This window comes from Hipposideros armiger, unplaced genomic scaffold, assembly GCF_001890085.2.
Source record: "Hipposideros armiger isolate ML-2016 unplaced genomic scaffold, ASM189008v1 scaffold_11, whole genome shotgun sequence".
Lineage (NCBI taxonomy): Eukaryota > Metazoa > Chordata > Mammalia > Chiroptera > Hipposideridae > Hipposideros > Hipposideros armiger.
Window position 1 is genome coordinate 7851597 of NW_017731361.1, and position 24331 is coordinate 7875927.

The 24331-nt window shown below is 38.4% G+C and overlaps 1 protein-coding gene across 1 annotated transcript in view; it reads right to left on the reverse strand.

The window, feature by feature from the left end:
* The window catches only part of LARS1 (leucyl-tRNA synthetase 1), a 55782-nt gene extending 32460 nt beyond the window's left edge, over positions 1-23322 (reverse strand). The window contains exons 1-13 of the mRNA XM_019663463.1: positions 23175-23322; positions 15843-15961; positions 13853-13940; positions 13362-13442; positions 11231-11368; positions 10030-10191; positions 9337-9449; positions 8616-8679; positions 7132-7199; positions 6788-7013; positions 4505-4592; positions 4350-4426; positions 740-793 (exon numbers count right to left, since the gene is read on the reverse strand). Of these exons, the coding sequence (XP_019519008.1) occupies positions 740-793; positions 4350-4426; positions 4505-4592; positions 6788-7013; positions 7132-7199; positions 8616-8679; positions 9337-9449; positions 10030-10191; positions 11231-11368; positions 13362-13442; positions 13853-13940; positions 15843-15961; positions 23175-23180 (1284 nt within the window). The 5' untranslated portion in view covers positions 23181-23322. The remainder of the gene's footprint in view (positions 1-739; positions 794-4349; positions 4427-4504; positions 4593-6787; positions 7014-7131; positions 7200-8615; positions 8680-9336; positions 9450-10029; positions 10192-11230; positions 11369-13361; positions 13443-13852; positions 13941-15842; positions 15962-23174) is intronic.
* Between the last annotated feature and the right edge of the window lie 1009 nt (positions 23323-24331).

Consider the following 24331-nt stretch of genomic DNA (forward strand, 5'->3'; position numbering starts at 1 on the left):
TGTATCAATATAGCAGTACAATAAATTGGGCTGTCGGAAAAGTCATGACGTATTTTTTCTTTTTTTCATCGCACAAATGCGTCATAACTTTTCCGACAACCTAACAGTAGGTAATCACAGAGTGACTAACATCCAAATGTGGATTTGTCTTCCTCCTCCCCACGGGAACTACCCAAATTCTGTGCACCAACCCCCCCACGTTGTCCCCCGCTTATTACACACACACACATTCCCCAGCTGTCAACACTCCAGTGGCATACAATTAACTAAATAATTAACATTAAAACTAGCAAAATTATGTAAACAACTAAATGTACGGTCTTGTTTTTGGTTTCTAATTAGTCTTTTGCATTTTTCAAGAAAGTTATTAGTAATTTTTTTTCTTCTGTAGACACTAGTATCAAACATAAACATTTATGAGTAATATGGTAAAATGTTGTCTTTAGAAGCCTGGAAATTGGCTAAACTCGCAAAATAAACTACTATAAAATTGGGGATGCTAAAAAGCTATTTGTTTGTTCTAGACTTTGGGTGCCAGGTGTTAAGAAATTGCTTATTGTTGACTTTTCTCTCACTCTTATCTGCCACAGCATATATCAAGTTAAAGTAAACACTCTGGCAGCCTCCCTCTTATTCCCAAATTCCACTAATTATTTGATTTTGTTACAAGGAAAATGTTAGCTCTTTTATCTCTGATAAAGAGATGGATATGAATACACTGAACCATCTAAAGACTCACCGGCTCAAACGGCAAGACCATGTCATCTCTAATTCCATACTTTGCTCGAAAGGCCTACAAAAAAATTTGCAAATTAACATTGATGATCAGAACTTTACTGGAATAATCATTGACAGAAACAACCTCCAATGTTTTTTAAACTATTATTTCAAATATCTCGAGAAGGGATCTATGACTTTTAAAAACTCAACAGTTTCAGTTACAGTGAATGGCTTAAATAATGCAACCGTACAGCCAAAAGCAAAAATTCACACAGATATACCATTTAAAGTGAGGTTCATATTCTAGGTGGCAATGAAAATGTGAATACGAGAAAAGTTTTGCAAAAGTTTAATGAAACCCATCACATCAACAAATTAAAGGGAAAACCCACATGATCATATCAACAGAAGAAATTTTTTAAAAAAGCATTTCACAAAATCCAACACCCATTCATGATTTTAAAAAAACTTGCTCTCTGTGCTCGCAGCCTGAGAACACACAGGAAGAGAGTGTTCCCCAGACACCACATCTTGGACTTCCCCGCCCCCAAAACCATGAGAAATAAATGTTTTTGGTTTAAACCACACATACACACACCCAAAAACAACCTCAGTAAACTATAATAGAGGGGGGTACTTTCTCAACTTCATAAAGACGATCTACAAAAAAACTTATAGCCAACATCATACTTAACGATGAGAAACTTGAAGCTTTCCCACTAAGATCACGTACAAGGCAAGGATGTTCCCTCTCACCAGTCCTTCTCAACATCACACTGGATGTTCTCGGTAACGCAGTAAGGCAAGAGAAGGGAGGGGAGGGGAGGAGGAGGAGTGGAAGGAAGGGAAGGGAAGGAAATACAGATGGGCATAATCATGTATGTAGAAGACCCAAAAAAGAATCAACAAAAAAACCCTCCTGAAACGAATAAGAAATTATACAAGTAGCAAGGTTGCAGGATACAAAGTTAATATACAAAAGTCAATTGTGTTCCTATATACTAAAAAAGAACAAGTGGAACTTAAAATTAAAAACACAATACCTTTTACATTAGCACTCAAAAAAATTAAATACTTAGGTAAAAAAGTAACTATATATATATATATATATATATATGATCTATATGAAGAAAACTACAAAACTGTAATGAACAAAATCAAAGAGCTAAAAAAATGGAGAAATATGCCATGTTCATCGGTTGGAAGGCTCAATATTTTCAAGACGTCACTTATTCCCAACTTGGCCTATACATTTAATGCAATCTCAGTCAAAATCCCAGCAAGTTATTTTGTGGATATTAACAAACTAATTCTCAAGTTTATATGGAGGAGCAAAAGACCCAGAATAGACAACTAAACACGGAAAGATACCAAAGCAGCATGACCTACACTATTCAACTTCAAGACTTCTAAAAGTGCAGTATTCAAGATATTGTGGTGCTGGTGACAGAACAGACACTAGATCAATGGAACAGAATAGAGAGCCCAGAAATAGACCATAGTGAACAGATGTTTGACAAAGGAGCAAAGGCAATACAATAGAACAAAGACAATCTCTTCAACAAATGTTGCTGGAACAAATAGGACATACACATGCAAAAATATGAAGCTAAACATAGACTTTACACCCTTCACAAAAATTAGCTCAAAATGGATCACAGACCTAGAGGTAAAACCCAAAACTGTAAACTCTTAGAAGAGAACAGAGAAAACCTAAATGACCTTGGGTATGGTGATGCCCTTTTAGATACTCCAAAGAAATAATCCAAGAAAGAAATAACTGATAAGTTCATTAAAATTAAAAACTTCTGCTTTGCAATAGACAATATCAAGAGAATTACAAGACAAGCCACAGATTGGGAGAAAATACTTATAAAAGATGCATCTGATAAAGGACTGTTATCCAGAATATACAAAGAACTCTAAAAACTCAACAATAAGAAAACAAACAACCTGATTAAAAAATGAGCCAAAGACCTTAAAGACATCTCACCAAAAAAGAAATACAGATGGCAAATAAGCATATGAAAAGATGCTCCACATCATATGTCATCAGGGAAATCCAAATTAAAAGAACAATGAACTACCACTACACATCTGTTAAAACGGCCAGACACCCAAATACTGACACCACCACAAGCTGCCGAGGAGGTGGAGCGACAGGAGCTCTCACGCACTGCTGGTGGGAATGCAAAATAGTGCGGCCACTTTGGAAGACAGTTTGGTGGTTTCTTACAAAACCAAACATATTCTTCACATCTGATCCAGCAATCACACTCTTTGGTATTTAATGAAAAGGGCCAAAAAGTTATATCCACACAAAAACCTCCCCAAAAATGTTTACAGCAGCTTTATTAAAAATTGCCAATGAACTTGTTAGCCATTGGACAATAAGGACAAACAACAACGATGTCCTTCAGTAGGTGAATGGATAAATAAACCATGGTACATCCAGACAATAGAACATTTTTCAGCACTAAAAGAAAATGAGGTACCAAGCTATGAAAAGGCATAGAAATACCTAACATGCATGTTACTAAGTGAAAGAAACCAATCTGAAGGCTACACTCTGTGTGATTCCACCCATATGACATTTCTGGAAGAGGTAACACTATGAATACAAGAAGATCAGGGGTTGCAGGGAAGGGGAAGATGAACAGGAAGAGCGCAGAGGATTTTTAGGGCAGTGAAAATACTCTGTGATACTATAATGATGGAGACATGTCATTATACATTTGCCCAAACCCACACAATGTATAACATCAAGAGTGAACCCTGGGCCAGCCGAGTGGCGCGATGGTTAAGAGCTGGCTTGGGACACCAGAGGGCCCCAGTTCGGATCCCACATATGAGGGCCAGTGACACTGCCCTCCACAGCTAAGATGCTGAACAACAAGCTGGGCTGCCATGAGTCACCGGCGACGGCGTAGGCTGCAGCCCCTGTGGCAGTGGGTTGCCATGGGCTACCGTGTGTAGCCAGCAGCCAGCGTGAGCGGCCAGCAGCCATAGTGAGCGGCCGTCCAGAAGCCAGCAACTGATGTGCCTCGCCCGGGAAGAGCGCAATGATGGTGCCAACTTGGGCCAGTGAAGCAACGTCCTCCACAACTAGACTGAAGAACAAAACGACAGCAACTTGTCTGTTCCCCTTCCCCCAATTCCCCAGCACTCTTCCTATCTCTCCAATTCCCCAATAAAAAAATAAATAAATAAAAAAGAGTGAACCCTAAGATAAACTATGGACTTTGGGTGATTATGATGTGTTAATGTAGGTTCATTCTTGATTAAAAAAAAAAAGTACCATTCTGGTGAATAATGTACCATATCTGGTTGATAATGGAGAGGCTCTGCATGTGTTGGGGCAGGGGGTACATGGGAAATCTCTGTACCTTACTCTCAATTTTATTGTAAACCTAAAACTCCTCTAAAAAAATAAAGCTTTTGAAAGAAACGTTCTATGACACATTATATTCAAACCACAGGAAAATATATAAACATCAAGAAATAAGTTAGAGATTTGCAGTTCAAAGATACACGCGTAGCTATCAAGCCTATTCCCATAGTGTAGCTCAGCAGTACCTGAAAAACTGGATGAAGAAGAGGAAATAAGAATATGAAACTCAGATACTCACTTGCTTTTTCTTCAAGTCTTTGAGGGCAGCAAAATCATCAGGGGAGTCAGAAGGGACACTTGTGACCACACCAGTGCCTTACAAAAGAAAGTGTGGAATTAATACAGCCAGAATGGGATTACCATAGTATTTCTATAAAGAAACAAACTCTTTACCTTTATCCTCCTTAATGGTGAGCATCGGGAGAACATAGATCACCTTATAAGATGTCAAAGGTGCAGAAAGTGATGCGCCAAGAATTTCCTGTGTAAGAGAAAGACCAGAATAAAAGGTAAAGAAACTTATTTTAACTGTTAAAACTTTTTTCAATGTTAATATTTTAAGCCCCACGAAGCTAATCAAAATAACATGATGTAGAACAAAACTCATTCTTTTATAGCAACTAGACCAAAAATAATTGTAAATAATTATAATACCAAATCTGATAAGGCTGTAAGGATATTAGTACACTAATAGACTGCTGGTGACGTTATAATCCTTGAGGAAAAACAATATAGGAATCCCCAGTAAGAGCCACAAAAACGTTCACACAACTTGGACCTATCCATCCAATCCTAGGAATTTATCTCAAAGGAAAAAAATTATTTTTTTATTTAAGAAGTCTGCCCAATGCTGTGTTAACTATACTAGCAAAACCTGGAAACTAAAACTTTAAATGACAGAAAAATTATTTAATAAATGAGACTTCAACAAGATAGAATACTATATATCCACTTTAAATCACAATTAGAAAGACAAATTAAATTAAAAGGCAATACCTAGTTTCTCTTAAAAAAAAAACACAGGATCGGCCGAGTGGTGCATTGGTTAAGAGTTGGCTTGGGGCGCCAGCTCTGAGCAGCAGAGCCCCGGTTCAGATCCCACATGAGGGCTAGTGACGCTGTGCCCTCTACAGCTAAGATGGTGAACAACGGCTCGACCTGGAGCTGGGCTTCCATGAGTCACCAGCGCCAGCATAGGCTACAGTGGGGCTGGCCGGCAGCTGGCATTAGCTTTTGTGAGCTGCCGTGAGCTGCCCTCCAATGGCCGGCAAGCGATTGCCTCACCCAGGAAGAGCACAACGATAATATCAACATGGGCCAGTGAAGCGACATCTTCCACAACTAGACTTAAGAACAAAAGGACAGCAACTTGTCTGTTCCCCTTCCCCAATTCCCCAACGCTGTTCCCCTCTCCCAATTCCCCAATAAAACCTTTAAAAAAAAAAAAAAACCAGAACCAGAAGATCCAACAACACTGGACCCATATTCTCATATGCAACACCTTGCTAAGCTGGATTGTTTAACTCAGGAATGCACTTTTCAATTCCACACAGTTCCTGCCCATTCCACTTTATTCATACAGATAAGATGCTTTCATGGAATGTACAGTCATATGAGTGAAGGTTAAATATTATAACAATTTTAAAGGTTGAAAGCTATTTTTTAATTTATACCGCCCGTTTTCCTTACTCTAGAATCTGCTCAAATTTTAATAATCCACAATTTTAAGAGTTTAATAAATTTCAATAATTTGAGCAGATTCTGAATTGGAAAGTAGCTGCATTAAGAACAGTTAGGGCCAGTCGAGTGGCACATTGGTTAAGAGCTGGCTTAGGACACCAGAGGACCCCGGTTCGGATCCCACATATGAGGGCCAGTGACACTGCCCTCTACAGCTAAGATGCTGAACAACAGCTCAACTTGGAGCTGGGCTGCCGTGAGTCGCCAGTGACAGGCAGAGGCTGCAACCCCTGTTGCAGTGGGTTGCCATGGGCTACTGTATGTAGCCAGCAGCCAGTGTGAGCGGCCAGCAGCCGCAGTGAGCAGCCGTCCAGAAGCCGGCGACTGATCTGCCTCGGCCAGGAAGAGCGCAATGATGATGCCAAGTTGGGCCAGTGAAGCAACAGCCTCCACAACTAGACTGAAGAACAAAACAACAGCAACTTGTCTGTTCCCCTTCCCCCAATTCCCTAGCGCTGTTCCCATCCCCCAATTCCCCAATAAAAATTAAAAAAAAAAAAAAGAACAGTTAAAAATTGGTATCATTAATACCGTTCCCCAAAACTTCTGACAAAACTCCCAGAAACCAATGAGATATAAGCACTGCTTATAACAGAAAAAGACAGGAAACAATTCAAATACCTATTAAGAGAATGGTTAAATACGTTGTGGTACAGCCAAACAGTGGAATGCCTTTGCGGGAGGGGGCTGACACGAAACGGAATGAGAGCGCCTTCGGGAGCACTGTACTTGAAACTGTTCTTTATCTCAATTTGAGCGCTGCTAACATGAGTGTACACACACACGAAAATGTACTAGAATACACTTACGATTTACACATCTGACTGCATGCATGCCTCAATTAAAAAGTTTTTTTAAATGCTCCCTTCCCAAGCTTCACTGTTGAAATTTCTCCCCTAAATTTATGCACTAGAATCAAGTCTGCTCCCTACTTACCTCTCCCATTAATTCCTTAACAACAGGCACCACGCCATTGTCTTTGGTAAAGCCCTGGTACGCCATATTCCTGGCAGCTCTCTGGGTGCAGATGAATATATCACCATTTGCCGTCTCAAACCCGATGTACTTCATATCAGGGCGAACCCAACAGTTTGTCTGTCCAAACATGGTCTCAGGTCTGAGAGTAGCAGCTACCAAGAAGATATTTTTCCCCTTCAGGCCACTAAGAAGAAAAAAAAGATATATTTATGCAAAAAAAAAAAAAAAAAAAAGTGCTGTGGATTCTATCACAACTATCTGATATTCAAAGAGATGATGCAATAACTCTTTGGCAAACCTACCTTAATTTGGATGGGTATGGCTCAAGCACTTTCATCTTGATTAAAGTATATTCCTGAGGTCCAACGCCCTAAAGAAATAAAACAAAAACTTAAGGGGAAGAAGGATTTGGATGAAACCTACTAATCTATGCAAGAGATCTGATTCAAATTTCTAAGATGAGTTCTAGCATTGTTAAAATAATCTTCCTTCCGATGAAGACTGCCAGTGGTGGATCGACCACATCCACATGAAGTCTAATGCGTGAGAAGACCCCTGGGAGACCACCCTTCCACCTCACACCAGAACTAGGCCCAGGCTCTACTGAGTAAGGATGGTTTGCTAAGAGCTCCCTAGAGAGGGGAGGACAGAAAAACAAAAGTGACCTGGAGTAATCAGATAAAACATTTTTTGCCAAAATGAGAGTTAAAAGATACTAATGCCACAGAGCAGTCATGAGACATACACCAGACCAGGGGTCAGATGATGTGCATTCAAAACCTAACGTGGGCCCTGACTAATGACTTCACCCAAGGGAATCACAATCTCTTTGGGCCTTCATTTCCTCATCTGTAAAATAACTGTGCTGTGCCTCACACAGGACTGTCCTGAGGAACACATAAAATAACGGGGAGGAAAATGCTTTGGAAAACTATAATATACTATTGAAATTTAGGGCACTGCTACCACTGACTATATTAAAATTTAACATGGTCAAGAAACGGGGCCTTCTGAAGTCTCTCAAATCTTTCAAAATTTTGATCAACTCTCACTTCTTCCAGATAAGTTACATCATAATTGAAAGCTGATTTTGAAAAATAGTCACTAGACTATAAATGAGTCCAAAGGTGGTAACAAAGAATGACACACTCATTGGGACTCCTAAGTTCAGATCCTGGCATTGCTGTTGGTTCACTGTGCCAGGGCTTTAGGCAAATCACCTGCCCCTGCTTCCCTTAAGTATCACAAGGAATAATGTCACTAACATGTCCTACGGGAAGGTAGGGTGAACTGATGTCAAGCATGGCTAGAAGTACTTTGGAAATAATCAAGTAAGCATATAATCGAAGCAAGTATAAATGGAATCTGCGTATATCAGCCACTTATCTAGTTACCTTTCCCCCTGCTCTCTCGTTTTTGTATCGTCCAGGCAGTGCTTCTCAAACATTAGATGCATGTGAATCACATTGAGAGCTTGTTAAAGGACAGATTCCTGGTCCCCACCCCCAGAGCTTCCAATTCAGCAATTTTGGGGTGAGGCTCAAAACTGGGCTTTCTATCACAAGCTGACGCGGCTGGTCTAGGACCACTTTTGGAATAGCAAGATCCTAGACAAGGTACAGGCACCTATAATAACTTCTTGCCTCCCTCTTCATAGCCACCAGAATTTCACAACTATACATCTCAGCACTGGAATAGTTATTTTTTAGGCTCTGATCTATTTCTTAAACTCTATGGCCATACAAAGAATTATTCACAATAGCTACTGTATGTCACAAATAATTACCTCTCCAGTTTGTCTGTCGTGATCCATGCAAGGCTGTCCATCTTTTGGAGAATAAATGGTATACCTAAAAAATAAATTTGACAAATATTATTGTAATACACAAGTTTTATCCTAACATATTTGCCAGTGTTGTTTTTAACATCTTACAATATTTCTTCTAACTAAAACTTCTAACTGAGCAAATGTCTACTCCATTATTTATGCTTTTATGGGTAGTTCTATTGGCAACCTAGTTATTTAATGAAAGCTTTCTGGCTTCATCAAAGATGATACCACTGAAAAATATGCACTGATCTTGGCTTTGTGGTTAAAACAAAAGATTATAAAATATAAAATTCACGCATGCAATGCAAATAGCTTTTAATTAATCCACATCATCAAGGAAGAATCTTCAGCAATTTATAGAACAAAAGAATAAACTAAAGCACAAATAAAATGATTGTTTTTCTACTTGGCGGGGAATACCACACAGAATCTTTAGTGAGATCATAAAAGACAACACTCCTATTCTCCTTGGTTCTATTTGTCATAAACATTAAGCAGCTCAGAGACATTAAGACACTGGCAAGACCAAGAGGAAAACAAAGGATACATGAGAACAAAAAGAAAAATACTATAAAGAGAGAAAGGATAATAGAAAAAAGTAGGCTATGGGGCACTGAATTACAATGCAGGTATTATACGATTTTTGCTTTTTTATGCTGAGGGACAACAAACTCACCGTTTCCCAAATTTAATTTTGTTTCTTTCTCTTAATGTTAAATACTGCCACCTGACAAACGAATCATAGTAGGGGTTAACATCAGTGGTGATGAAGGAACGACGCCAGTCTACCTATGGAAGAAGAAAGGAAAAGGTGAGTGTTAAGAATTTTGTAGTCTCTATGAATAAGACGTCCCATGAATCAATTATTTCCTCTTCCACTCTTTATTTTCCAATTAAGAATTATATCAAATATTAAAAGAAAAACAAAATTTTTCAAATTCCACCTATTCAATATATAATCACAATTATTACATTAATTTGTGTTTAATATGTGTTTTTAACCATACACATTTATATACTGAACATACAGGAACTGTAATAAATTTCAAAGGAACACTTACATAATACCTTTATGTATTCCTAAATATTCAAGTTAAACTTTGGTTTCTTCATATTCTTTGAATAGAATTCCCTTCTAGTAATTGCTAATATATTGATATACATCCCAATACAACAAATATTTAAGTACTTCATTACTTACATTGAGGCCCATTAGGTTTTAACCTAACAATAACAATACCAATTCATTAGTAGAATTCAAGTGGAATATATTATTCTAAATTAAGAAGTGGTCCAAATCTCATGTAATCACATGAACATATAAATGCGTTCTTCATATTTTCTTAAACTATGTGAGCGATGGGCATACCTTCAAGCCCATTCTCTTCAGATCCTGAACAGCCAGTGGTGGGAAATAATCAAGCCAATGTTCTGCTTCAGAAAATTTGACTATCTCTTCACTAGCCAGACCAAGGGATTCCATAATGTCCCACTGGTGTTTAGAAGATGAAGATTTAGCAGCAGCTTTACTCTGAAAATAAATGACAAAAACAAACTCCATCAAAGAATAACCCACAACTTGTTAACAAATTCCAGGACCACAATGACTAAGTGAATAATCCCATCTGGTAATTTTTTCAATTCCAAAACAATGCTGTTTGTATGCCAGAACACTGAAGGATTTAGATGGGATTATTTTGCCTGCCAAACTGTCCAGTTTGATACTTGCCAGGACTCAGATGCCAAGGATAACTACTAAATGGGTAGAACCATGAAGAACTAGCATCACAAAGATAAAAGATCTCAGCATTAAACCATCTCTATTTTCTTTCTCCCAATACCACATGCATCTTTTTAAATTATAATAGCTAATAGCCTACTCCTAACGTTCCTCATTTTCCAATGTTTACCACTATCAAAAAGACAACCAAATGCCAGGGGTTGGAGGCAGGCAAAGGGGTTAAACTATAAAAGGCAGGACAAGGAATTTTGGGGGTGACGGAACTACTCTGAATGGTACTGTGGTGGAAGCATTTGTCAAACCAACACAACTATACACCACAAAGAATGAATTTTAAAAAAAGAAATCAGCCAGGATGTTGGAGGAACTCGAGACGGAATGCAGAGTACGACATATGTATCTAATTGTATTATAAATATATGAGTATGATATAACCACACTGAAGGGAGTGGGCAAGAAAGGAGCTTTGGAAATAACTTTGGAAAACAGTGTATTGACAAAAAGAACTATATACAAACACTGTCTGTTAGTTAGTAAAGTTGTTTCTCCCAGCGGTATAGGATAGCAGTTCTGAAACTATTAGTACACTAAGACTGAACAAAAAAATAAATATACTGTAAATAATGTGAGGTTTCTCACAGTTGGAGAAAAAAGTCACAAATAAGCAAAGGGAGAATGCTAGAATGAGTCCCATGGTGCGAAAATGGAGCCAGGGGTGTCATGAACTTTTTAAAAAAATATATACTGCGCTAGACTTGGAATGCACGTATAAATCAGACAAATATAAATATGAAATTTCAACCAAAATAAGTATCATCAACCACCAAACCTTTTTTCCTTTAGTTTTATCCTTAATTATTATATCTTCTATTTTAACATTGACTTCTTCCTCTTCCTCTTCTTCATCTGGAAAATCAGGGGGGCAACCATATAGCTCTATTTCTCTTTTCAACTTATCAGCACATGCCTGTAACAAATACAACATTAGAGATAGTGAAGCTCAAAATTCAAGGTAGAAGCAATCTGAGTTTTTTATTGTTTCTATGACCAACTAAAATTGACTCTGAAATTTTTGCAATACATCTATATGTAAGTGGGTCATTACAGAAAACCTAAATGATACAAATCATGCACCCCAAAATTCACTAGTTTCTAAATTAGTATTTTGCTTCATTTACTCGGTAAGCACTTATTTAATACCCAGAGGATTCAATGTAGCATGTTTTATGTTAGGCATTAGAACTACAAGAATATATAAGATATAATGTGTTACCATTTTCAATAACATTTAAATAGCATTTCTCAATTTAATAGTTAATGTCATGTATACACTATTAGTTATCAAAACAAGACTACTAGGTAGATAGGACAGGTATTAAGTAAGAAAACAGACAGAGATAAAGTGATTTATCCAAGCTTATAATGCTAGTAAGCTGCAAAACTAACACATGAACCTGGGCTTGCCAACCCAACTCTTCTCAATTATACCATAATGAATACACTGTCAAAAACAAAGATGACACCAAGTAGACAGTATTAAAGTTATGAGAAAAATACAAATATAAAATTGTGAATTGTAAAAAGGGAGTGGGCTCTTCTATGCAGAATTTCAGTGAATAAGTGAGAAAGAATGATACCACTTGACAACCGCCAATTCAATAACTGAAACAGACAAGGATCATTAAATGATACTACAACCACTGGGTTATCGGCTAACTGGATATTCAGAGCTCTCAAAGTATTTGAAAAGTATTAAAAAGTAAAAAGGATTACTTTTTAATTATAAAAGGGGAAAAGTCACCTTTAGAATGAAGAAATCTGACAAGTATGAACTTAATATCACTAACGTGGGAGACACTGCCTTTTGATGTGATGCATTGGGAATGTACACCTTACAAATGCTGTATTGTCAAAATATTTAACCCAAATCTAATCATGAAGAAACAATCAGAAAATTCAAATTATGGAATGTTCTATAAAATAACTGGCCTAGATTCTTCAAAGACATCGAAGCTGTGACATACTAAAGAGAATTGATAACAAAATGCAATGTGTGATCCACAAAATAAAAAGTAAAACCAGCCAGAAAGGACATTTTGAGACAACTAGAGACATTTAACCATAGATTAGATCAAGATGATAATATTACATCAATGTTAAATTTCTCGAAGGGGATAATGATACTATGATGATATAGAATGCCCTTTTTCTCAAAAGATACATGCTGCAGTATTTAGAAGTGACATGTTATGATGTTTGCAACTTACTTTCAAAAAATTCATACAAAAACCAAGAAAAAAAGCGTTCAAGTATTGTATAGTATGTGTGTTGAGAGACAGAACTAAAGTAATCATGAATCATGGCGAGTGTTCATACTTGGTAGCTGTAAGGAAAGGGTGTAATGGGTGTTCACTGTATTACCCTTTCACCTTTACTTAGGTTTCACATTTCTCAAAATAAAAGGTTGAAGAATAAAAAGAAACATGAGTTAGATTTCCCAACACTATAACATTTAGGGAATCCTTTCAACTCTAGTTTTCTGGCCCATTCTTTATGGAGAATTATTTCTAATACAAATTTATGCCAAATGAAGATATTTGCAAAAAAGATCAAAATAGGGTAAAAGTGTTTTTTACTACTTTGTAATACCAATGTCCTATTTATGTCATGAATGCTCAAAACACTGCATATTTTACTTGTTAGAAGCTATTATCTAATTCTAAAACAGAAATATGAATATATTAAGATAAACAAAAGATATCAATACTTAGAAATCACTTAAACCTTAATTTATTTAAACACCTCTTCAAATTTTTTTAAATTTAATTTTCACTGAAATAAATTCAACTCGTTTCAAAAACACTTCAGTATTTGAAAGTCCTATTTTAAGCTCTTAAACTGGATATTTGTATTTGTTCTAATCTAAAAAGAGTAGAAACTAATCCCAAAAGCAATCTTACCTTAATAGGCATTCCAGTACAGTGTAAGCCAAAGGGAAACAGGCAAATTTTTCCTTTCAATCTCTGGTACCCTACTGCAAACTACAGAAAGAAAATTAAATGTAAGTTACAAATTTAAATGCTAGGCGAATAGAAATTGCTTACTTTTCACAAAGAACATCAGTTTGCCTCTTCACATTCTCCTTTAAAACACCAGCTAGATTTTACAGTAATTGTAAAATCCTAGTCCGCTATCCTTTTTTAGTTGTCTTTTCACCAACCTAGGAATTACTTATGAACACACATACCTAGATCCCTGCACGTAGAAACACACACCAAATAAAAAACAAAAAATTTAAATTACTTAAATATAAAAATTATGCTTAAAATTATAATTTTAGAAATTCTAAGTTTCCTTAACAGGAACTAAATTAGATACCATTTTCTTCAAAGTAGTATTTATTAAAGACCCTCCCTCCGTCCCATTGTATTAAACATAGAGGATGCTTTACCTCACACTTGGATAAAGAAAACGTGTGTCCCAAATGCAGGCGCCCATTCATGTATGGGTATGGGAAGGTTACAAAGTACTTGCCCTTGCTGCAGAATAATCATGTGAAAAAGAAGGTACAGAAAAAAAAACACGTTAAATTCCTTTTATAGTGAGGGGGGTATTCTGAAGGGAACGCTTCTATAAATAACTGGTTTAACTTTAGTTATTTAAAAGACATTTAAAATTAAATGTATAAATCCAGAAATTAAAAGCTCTCTAAAATTGAACATTACTTTTGAAAGAATAAGACATTTATACGTGGCTATTAAAAAATATATACTTGTAGGTTTAACTTAAGCTAAAATATTTAAACAAAGCTAATATATAAAAATTAAATTTTTAAAACTCTTAGGGCTCTGAATAAATTTAATGTTTTACTGATTGAGATATGTTTTCACTGGATACACATAAAGCAATTCAAAGTTCCTCAGGTAAATAAAACATCGTCAGTATTACATGATATGTCATAAATTCATTTAAAAAGCACCTTTGAAGCTGTTTTATGTTATATTCTTTTTTTAAAAAAAGATTTTATTGGGGAATTTGGGGAGGGAAACAGACAAGTTGCTGTCCTTTTGTTCTTCAGTCTAGTTGTGGAGGACGTCGCCTCACTGGCCTATGTTGGTATTATCATTGCGCTCTTCCCGGGTAAGGCAGTCACCTGCCAGCCATTGGACAGCCGCTCACGGTGGCTCAGCAGCTCACAAAAGCACACTCCAGCTGCTGGCCAGCCCCACTGCAGCCTACACCATTGCCAGCGACTCACCGCAGCCCAGCTCCAGGTCGAGCTGTTGTTCACCATCTTAGCTGTAGAGGGCACAGCGTCACTGGCCCTCATGTGGGATCCAAACCGAGGCCCTGCTGCTCAGAGCTGGCGTCCTAAGACAACTCCTAACCAACGCGCCACTCGGCCAGCCCTGTTATATTATTTTTTTAATCAAGTATGCCCAACAGATTATACATACATAAGATACATAATAAAATGAACACCTGTAAACCCACTTATGCTACGACCTGTGTGAACCTCCCCACTCTCCCACCAGAGAGAACCATTATCTTGAAATTTACTTTTGTCATTCCATGTTTTTGGACAGGTGAGGCCTATGTCTGTGCCCTTAAATAATGTATCATTTAGTTTTGCTCACTTATGAGCTGTATAAAAAATGGTGTATTTCTGGGCCAGCTGAGTGGCGCGTTGGTTAGCAGTTATCCCTATTACGTAGGGATAAAAATATTGCTAACTTGAAAGGGTTACTAAGAATATTAAGTAAGCATATGCATGTAAAAATGGCATGTCTCCTATTGCCTTGGCATACTGAACAGGAAGTTCAATGTTAGCTACCGTTATTGTTATTGTTATCAATGTATTTTCTCAATTCTAAAAAGCACATTTTTCTACATTTGAATTCATCTGAAATTGAGGTGCATCTTATAATTGATGCATATATTTATAGTGGTACTGTTTTGAGGCAGTTATTTTGTTTTTGTTTTTCCCCAATATCATATCACTGTCTAGGGTCTGTCTTATAATTGATGATTCTTAACATCGAGGCAATATAGTATTTATGAAATAAGATCTTCAAATATAGAAACGCTTCAAAATTTATATGTTGTATCTGCGAAGATAATTATCACTATAATATGAATCTCTCTAATAGAAGGATTTCCTTTTAACAGTCAGCAAAGAGAAAACTTCAAAATATCCTCTTCCATCTGAATATGAAAAATATTAGTTTTTAAAAAAAAATCTTCATGTGGAAAAAATCCTTTAAGAATGCCGGAAGAAGATTCTAATTTTAACTGCAGAGAGTGGAAGTCACCTCCTTCAGCCCATTGCAGACATTCTAAACACACGCTGCCTTATTTTTTCCACAAAGCAGTTTCTACACTGTAAAGTCAATCGTTTTAGAAACACAACGTATACGAGGACGTCACAAACTATTACTCACCTAGCCTGCTTCTCTAAATCACATGCGTTGACCTCAAAAACTTTCTCAGTTTCCCATTTCTGTTGGATTTCTCTCTCAATCGTCTTCAAAAAGTCCACTTTGGCTGTTCCTTTTCTTTCCTATTAGACACAAAAGAGTTGCTTTAAAAAACAACAAAAAAAACTGGGTTCACACAGAAGTGTGCAGTTTACTGATCAATTTTTTCCATGGTTATCTTGAAATTTAAATGAACAAGATTCAACATTAGGGTAATCACTACCTGTATACTTCAAACCTCAAAGAGATGGTTAAAGGATTACTTAAATATATAAAAAGCTTTGAAATACTTTTTGGTTTTTTTAGCTGAGCCAGCTGAGCCATCCTGCCACCTGTTGGCAGCTCAGCGACAGCTCAGCGGCAGCTCAGCTCAGGCATCAAACCGGCAACGCTGTTGCTCAGAGCTCGCACTCTTGAGCGAGCTCTTAACCAAGCCACTTGGCCGGCCTTGAAATGTTTTGTTGATATTAGATACTACAATGTAACACTGGTGTCAAATGTTCCTATTTAGTTAAAATACATAAATACTTAGTAAAGAATAGGAGCAGTGTCTGCTTGCCAAGCTGCAGTAATACCCACCCACCAAAGGAGGGCGTTCAGGCCTACGGGGTAGAGTTTGCGATGCTTTTTTTCCAAGGAAGCTGATAAAGAACATCTCCAAAATGGTTAACAGACTATTAATGTGAAATTAAAATGAAACACAGAATAGCAAGCATATCTCTAGTGTATTGGATCTACCTGGCAACATTCCTATCATCCCTTAAGCCACTCTTGGATGAAAGTGGAAAACATGCATGATCACTCCAACTGGAAAAAGACGGGTCAGAGCATCCTTCTCAGTGTGTGACTCTGAAGAAGAACCCGCTGCTAATAGTAAGTGTGCTGAAAGTAGAATGGAACACAGCACTTCGGAACAGGCAAGTGTGAAAGCTGGACACCAATGGACCATACACAAGTCTAATTGTTTTGAAAACGTAATTATTAGTTTCTAGCATTTCATTTTCTGGTATAAAATTACCTGAATTGAAATTAGATTTCTTCCCCTTCTTACCTGCTAACATTTCCAGAATCTGCAGCATTTTCAAATAAGAAAATACCTGGGTTCTACTCATATTTGTATACCTACCAGACAGGTGACCTGGCCAAGTCACCCAACCCCTGGATCTCAATCTCCTTTAATTGCGCCTTTCTCTGCCCCTTCCACCCAATACTTTTAAAAATGCTTTCTATTCACATCACAGATACACCAAATTCTTAGAGAGCTATTTTTTTAATGATTACACAAATTTGAAGTATTATACAAAGAGGAGTTCTGTGCAAAAAAAAAAAAAAAACTTAACCACTATTTCTCCTTGAACTATCTTAAATATATCTTGTGTATTATGTAATAATAAAAACTAATAGTATTAAAATTAGGTAAGACTCAGTATAAATCTACCATAAATTTGTCACCTCTGTTTTACTATTTTCAATTTTTAATATTTTATATCAAAGAATGGTTTACTATTGTTTTATTTTTTCAAACAAGTATAAGAAGAGAAAGACAAGCAACAGAAAGATGAAATGTCAGGTTACAAGGAGGAGGTGAAATGACGGATTAAAAGAACTTTGTCACACAGGCGAAAGGAAATGAGAACGAATTCAATAATTTGAAAAGTCATCGCTATAACAAGTTTCTCTAGGAACCAAAGGATGCTGGGGAAAAACATTTTTTTATTTCAATAAATCCTGACCAGATAATTGCTGCCTGTGGAAATCATATCAAAAAACAAATCTGATGACGTCCATCCCCCTTCAGAGGTTCTCTACTGCTCTCAGGTATGCCTTAAATCTGGCATTCAAGGCCCTTGTCTCCTGTGTGCCAGGCCCCTCCCTCCTTTCTTCTCCATGCCAAGCTCCCTCTCACCACGGAGCCTGTGCTCAAACTGTTCTCTCTGCCCTTGTACCCACCAATCTCTGCCTGGCTATCTCATCCAAGGCAGGTCTCAGCTCATCGCCTGTCTTGATTCCTCAAGAGTTCATAAGATGCCTTTTTTTTTTTTAAGATTTTAATGGGGAACTGGGGGAGGGAAACAGCGTTGGGGAATCAGGGAAGGGGAACAGACAAGTTGCTGTCCTTTTGTTCTTCAGTGCTGGGGAGGACCTTGCTTCAACTGGCCCATGTTGGTATTATCATTGCGCTCTTCCCAGGTGAGGCAGTCACTCGCTGGCCATTGAACGGCCGCTCACAGCGGCTCTTGGCAGCGCACACTGGCTGCCAGCCACACATGGTAGCTCACAGCAGCCCACTGCAGCAGGGGCTGCAGCCTACGACGTCACTGGTGACTCATGCAGCCCAGCTCCAGGTAGAGCTGTTGTTCACCATCTTAGCTGTGGAGGGCACAGCATCACTGGCCTTAATTTGGGATCCAAACCGGGACCCTGCTGCTCAGAGCTGGCGTCCCAAGCCAATTCTTAACCAACGCACCACTTGGCCGGCCCCATGAGATGCCGTTCTTAATATGTTCCTACCTATCAATATTTCCCCAATGAAAACCCTAATCACACAGCGATGTCAGTATCTGTCTGTCTTCCCTTGGACTGTAAGTTTGTTCCTGGTGGGGACTAAGTCTTGCTTCTCATTATATCCTCAAACATCTATCTTACAGCAGGCTCTCCTTAAATACTTGCTGACTACTTAAAGATTTTAAGAGAGAAGTGAATAACACAATGCCGGCTTTTGCATACTGTGGCTTTAAAAAAATAACATGGACTAGGAACTGGGTTGCATATTTGAATCAAGGAGCTAAACAATTTGGACTCTTTCCCAAGAATTTCCATAAAACTAAGTGTGCTTGCATAAGGTATTTCCTTTTCCAAGAAAGAATATGCCCTGCATCTGTTCACTCCTTTCCGTTCCTACCAACCACCTTCATTTAGGCCCTCGGCTCCTTTGCCCCCTTACTGCAAAACCCACTTCTTAACAAGTAACCTGCCTCCAGTCTCTCTATTCCAGTATGTGCTGACCCCAGACATCAATTCTAATATATAAGGACTACCATTTAAAAATGAGCTATGGCTGAGAAAGCAGATTGTCGGTGCAGTATCTGTTCCTTCTTTTCTTGCCCAGCACGAAAGCCCAGTCTTACTTATGGCAGTGTAGCAGACATGGTTAAGTGCACTGTTACGTTTCTAGATGCATTTGCAGTGAGACTGGAGCTATGGGACTGGGTTCTGGCAAAGAAGTTTTGGGCAGAAGAAAGTAAGTCACCTCCACCTGGCCCTCAAAACAAGCTGTATAATGAACGCCTAAGAGCCAACTTTACCTGCAGGTAGAGTAGGCACAGTCCCTAGGGCCCACATACTTTTAGGGACTCACAAAAATATTTTATTTTAAAATCAAAAGAAAAAAAAGAAACACTTAGGTTGAAGAAAAACATTTAATATATAATATTAATACATTTGTCTTTATACCAACATAGTTGGAAAATACAATTTTTAAATATTTTTTATTGAGAAAGGGGCCCAAGGAGGTAAAAGTATCTAGGGCCTCATGACACCTAGTTGTACCTCCTACTCTAGATCATGGGACACAGGAAATCCCATATTATCATCACCTCAGCGCTAAGTACAATGCCATAGACACAGAAGTTACATGACAAATATTTTGTGCTTAAAAATGACCATGTTACCCACTTTAAAGAACATGAAGGCAATCATCTTTACAAATTACTGAGAACAATGCGTTTCTTTTTTTGTTTGTTTTTTTGTTTTTAGCAGAGCCATCCTGCCATCCTTTTGGCAGCTCAGCAGCAGCTCAGCTTGGGCTGGGAATCGAACCACTGTTACTCAGAGCTTGCACTCTTGAGCGAGCTCTTAACCAACTGACCCACTCGGCCGGTCCCAATGTGTTTCTTTTCACTGCAGAGCATGCTAACTGCACAAAACCTCTTGACGTTTTTCTACTTCTCAGAAAAAACGTGTTCCTCAAAACCTCAAAGGCTGATTGTAATGTAATCTGATATTGGCCCCAGCACCAACTTGTTGTATCACCTTGAGCAAGTCACTTGATCAACCTGAGTCTCAATTTCTTCACTGGTTATTCAACTAGACAATTGGTGATTTTAATTAATTAAGAGGTTATTTAGCTAGATCAGCGTTCTTAAACATTGGTACTATGGACATTTGGGGCCAACTTCTTTGTTTTCAGGGGCTGTCTTGTGCACTGTGGGATGTTTAGGAGCATCCCTGGCTTCTACCCACTAGATGCCAATAGCACACACAATTGTAACCACCAAAAGAGTCTTCCGACCAAATGTTGTCTGGGGACAACCCCCAGTAAAGAACCGCTGAACTATTGATAATAAACTTTTTTCAGTTTTTTTTGTTTTTTTTGTTTTTTTTTTAGCTGAGCCATCCCGCCACCTGTTGGCAGCTCACGGCTGCTCAGCTCAGGCTGACTTGAACTGCTGTTGCTCAGAGCTCAAACTCCTGAGCGAGCTCTTAACCAACTGAGCCACTCAGCCGGCCCTGATAATAAACTTTTTTCATATATTCATAGTACTCTGCAGTTCTTAAAACATTCATGAACATTAACTTCTTTGATCTGCCTAATAAGTGGGCAGATCAGTGATTATTATTTCAAAGACAATGAATCTAAAGCTCAGAGGTCATTATGCCAGTCAAGTCAATGTGGACAAAAACCCTCATCTTCTGACGCCTATTTTTCCTTTCCCTCGGTACTTCGGCCATATCTTAGTTCCACCACTTACTAGCTGTAGAACCCTGGACAAGTTCCCTTACCTCTTTAAGCCTCCACTTCTCTACCTAACTATATAATGAGGATAATAATTATACATACCTGGTATTATTATTACGAGGATTAAAGGATATAATCTATATGAAGGACTTAGCATAGTGTCGGACCCATGGTGAATGCTCAATAATGTTAACCATTACCACAAAGAGACAACTAAACAGCATGTGCTTTTTAGTAGGTGTGAAAATGGCACTAGGGTTATGTTTTAAGAGGACTTATCATATTTAAAAAAAAAAAAACACCTTTACTAAAATATGGATGGGTGAAATGATACAATGCCTGAAATTTGCTTTAAATCCTGAGGGGTGAAGGGAAAGGGTCTGGGGGAGGTATATATGAAACAAGATTGGCCATGAGCTTCAATTATTGAAGTTGAGTGATGAACACGATGAAGCACATACTACTATTATCTCTACTTTGTTCACAATTTAAATTTTCCAAATGAAAAACCTCAAAACAATTTTTTAAGTTGGCTACTATCATTATCACATCACATCCTCAGGTCCCCTCTAAAAGATTGATATATAACTCAAAGGGATTAAAACTGTCAAAAGCTCTATACTTCTGTGATATGAAGAAAAGTATATTGTTCACTCTTTACAAACTATAAAATAAAAACTGATGTTCTATCCATGGTATTCCACGTTTATTGTCTTACACACTTTACTACTTACTGGTAAGTTTTCCTTTGGAAAAACAAAACTTTCCCTATGGGAGGATGCTTGCAAAAGAAATTCCCCAATTAGTTTACAACCGGGACTAGTAGTATAATGATTAAGAGAATGGGCTCCAGAATGGGACCAAATGAACTCAAATTTCACCTCTACCTCTTAAGATTTAATGCCTTATTTTCCCCATCAGTAAACTGAGATAAAAATAGCACCTACTTTTTTTTTATATGGTTGTTCTGATGAAAATTATGTAAAATACTAATGCTTGGCACAGAATAAGCAATCAGTACATTTTAGCTATTATTATTACTGTTACTTGGTTTTTCTTAAAGGGATCTTTTTTTTTTTTAACTTTATTGGGGAACGGTGTGTTTTTCCAGGGCCCATCAGCTCCAAGTCAAGTCGTTGTTTCAATCTAGTTGTAGAGGACACAGCTCAGCTCCATGTCCAGTCGCCAGTTTTTTTTCAATCTAGTTGCGGGGGTGGTGTAGCCCACCATCCATCCCATGTGGGAATCGAACCGGCAACTTTGTTGTTCTGAGCACACGCTCTAACCAACTGAGCCATCCGGCCACCCCCCCTTAAAGGGATCTCTTATTGGATTCTTCACATAAAATATCATGACAGTGTAAAAGATTAATATTTTCAGAAGCCAAGAAGCAAATAAAGTGAAAAAAATATCTACCAGAAATATTGCCCATTTCCTTAAATATAACTTAAAAACAAAGGGGAAAAAAATCCAAATTGAAAAGCCCTTTGACACCAACTAAAAAAAGGACCTGCAAGTGAATTCCACGCGGGCTATGGAAACCACAAAAGTGGGGTGGGGTTGGTGGCGAGGCAGTGAGCAGTTTTGGAACAAAGGAAAAGGCACCAGATCAAGAATGAGAAGGCCTGGGTTTTCCTGGAAGGCAGTACAGCGTAGTGACTGAGGAATCAGTCTGTTCTAATCCACTTCCATCATTTATCAGCTATCGGAACTTGGACCTGTTAGTTAAAATTCTAAGCGTAGGTTTCTTCACTTGAGAACTGCAGATCATAAGAGTGCCTACTTCAAATAGATTCGTGTGAAGAGTCAATGAGCTAATGCAAACAAAACACTAAACACAAAGCAAAAGAAATGTTAGTAATTGACATTAGTGGTCTTAACTCTGCGGGAATTCCAACTCCAATCCTTCTTCAAGCCCACTGAGACCCTAGTGATCCTGACCCCTTTTCACTATTCCTTAGGCCCATCCCACCCCATGTCGTTACTTTTACCCCTTAAGTCCATCTACATAATCACGCCTTTGCCCTTGTCGTCATTATTCTTGCCTGGCAATCTCCAACTCTCCTTTCCATCTGCTCTGCTCCTTCACCCCAGCAGCAGAAAGTGGCGACAAAACACTCAACCATGCTGACATATTTTATACTATATATTTTAGTAGGTAGCCCACACACACACGTATAAATACCATATGAATGCAGAGATTTTTGCCTGTTTTACCGGGTTACGTTCAATTTTTTGTTGAAAGGAGAGTTGAATGTAACTACATACTCTTCTCTCTCCAAATCGGTTTTAGAAACTTCGGTTAAGTAACACAGATGACATTAAGCAGTCTGTAAAGTTAAAGACATCATCAGTTCCTGGCTCATCGGCTAGCAAAAAAAGGCACATCCTCACAATAGCCAAGCCTTAGCGTGGGGGGCAAGACCGCCCTTTTCTTTAGAAAATTATTTTCCCTTCAGGACAGCGACTACCACACGGAGCCTCTAGATTCTGGTAAAAACACACAGACCAGCCGGTTCTAGGGCCCGGCCAAGCGGACTCTACCCACCAAAACTTACCGCCATGGCGCCGCCAAACCGACTGTGCAAACCCACGAGGGTGGCCTAGGCGATCCCCGCAAAGGAGTGGTTACAACTTTTCTCCTCCCTTTCGGGGTAGTGAGGCCTCTCACGATACTAAAGCACACACTTCACGCCTGATGATGCAATAGCCAGCTCACTAATAACTACCGCCGGGTGCATCTCGTAGCCTGCCGGGAATTGTAGTTCCCTGCCGCTAGAGTCCAAGTCCAGCAGGCAACTATTGACTATAATTCCCAGAAAACAACGGGATACCGGAAGTAGGGCCTATAGGCCACTCAGCGGGGACACCGGTAGTGACATAACTGGCACATTGAACTACAAAGTCCATGATGCAGTTCGGGATCGCAGACTGCGGCCAGCGCGCTCTGATTGACATGCGGTACCCGCACCTTCCACGTTTTCACCCCGTGGAGCTGGCTGGGTGTCTGTCAGAGTGCCAGAATACAAGGTATATTAGTCTTAAGTGACTTAGGTGCTAATTATGGCTTGCCACTGTGCACGGATATTTATTACTGTCGGTGGCTTGCAATAGCCCAGAATTTAGACATTTTATAACCACTTATTAACAATCTCCATTTTTAAGAAAGAGGCTGGTAACCTACCTGGTGCCAATGCCAGTCTTACAGTATTTCAACTGTTCTATCATTTAAGGCTGAGCTGTCTGATGCAGTAGTCACTAGCCACATGTGGCTATTTAAATTTAATAATTAAAGTTGAATTAAATTTAAAGTTAAGTTCTTCAGTCACACTAGCCACTTTATAAGTGCTCTGTAGTTTGTGATTAGTAGTTACCATGTCATCGGACAGTGAAAAAATAGAATATTTCCATAATCGATGAAAGATATATTCGAAAACTGCTAATCCAAGGCTTTTACTTTCTGGTGGTCATGTTGCTTTTACATTCGTTGATTTATTCATTCTGGAAACATTGATTAAGCATCTACAAAGCACTTTGTGGGAGGGGGCGCACCATAAGTGTCTTTTCCTAAAGGACTAAGGGGGGGAATTTTTTTAAACGAGAATGTTTATAAAAATAAATTTAAAGGGCCGGCCGAGTGGCTCAGTTGGTTAAGAGCTCGCTCAAGAGTTTGAGCTCTGAGCAACAGCGGTTCGAGTCCAGCCCGAGCTGAGCA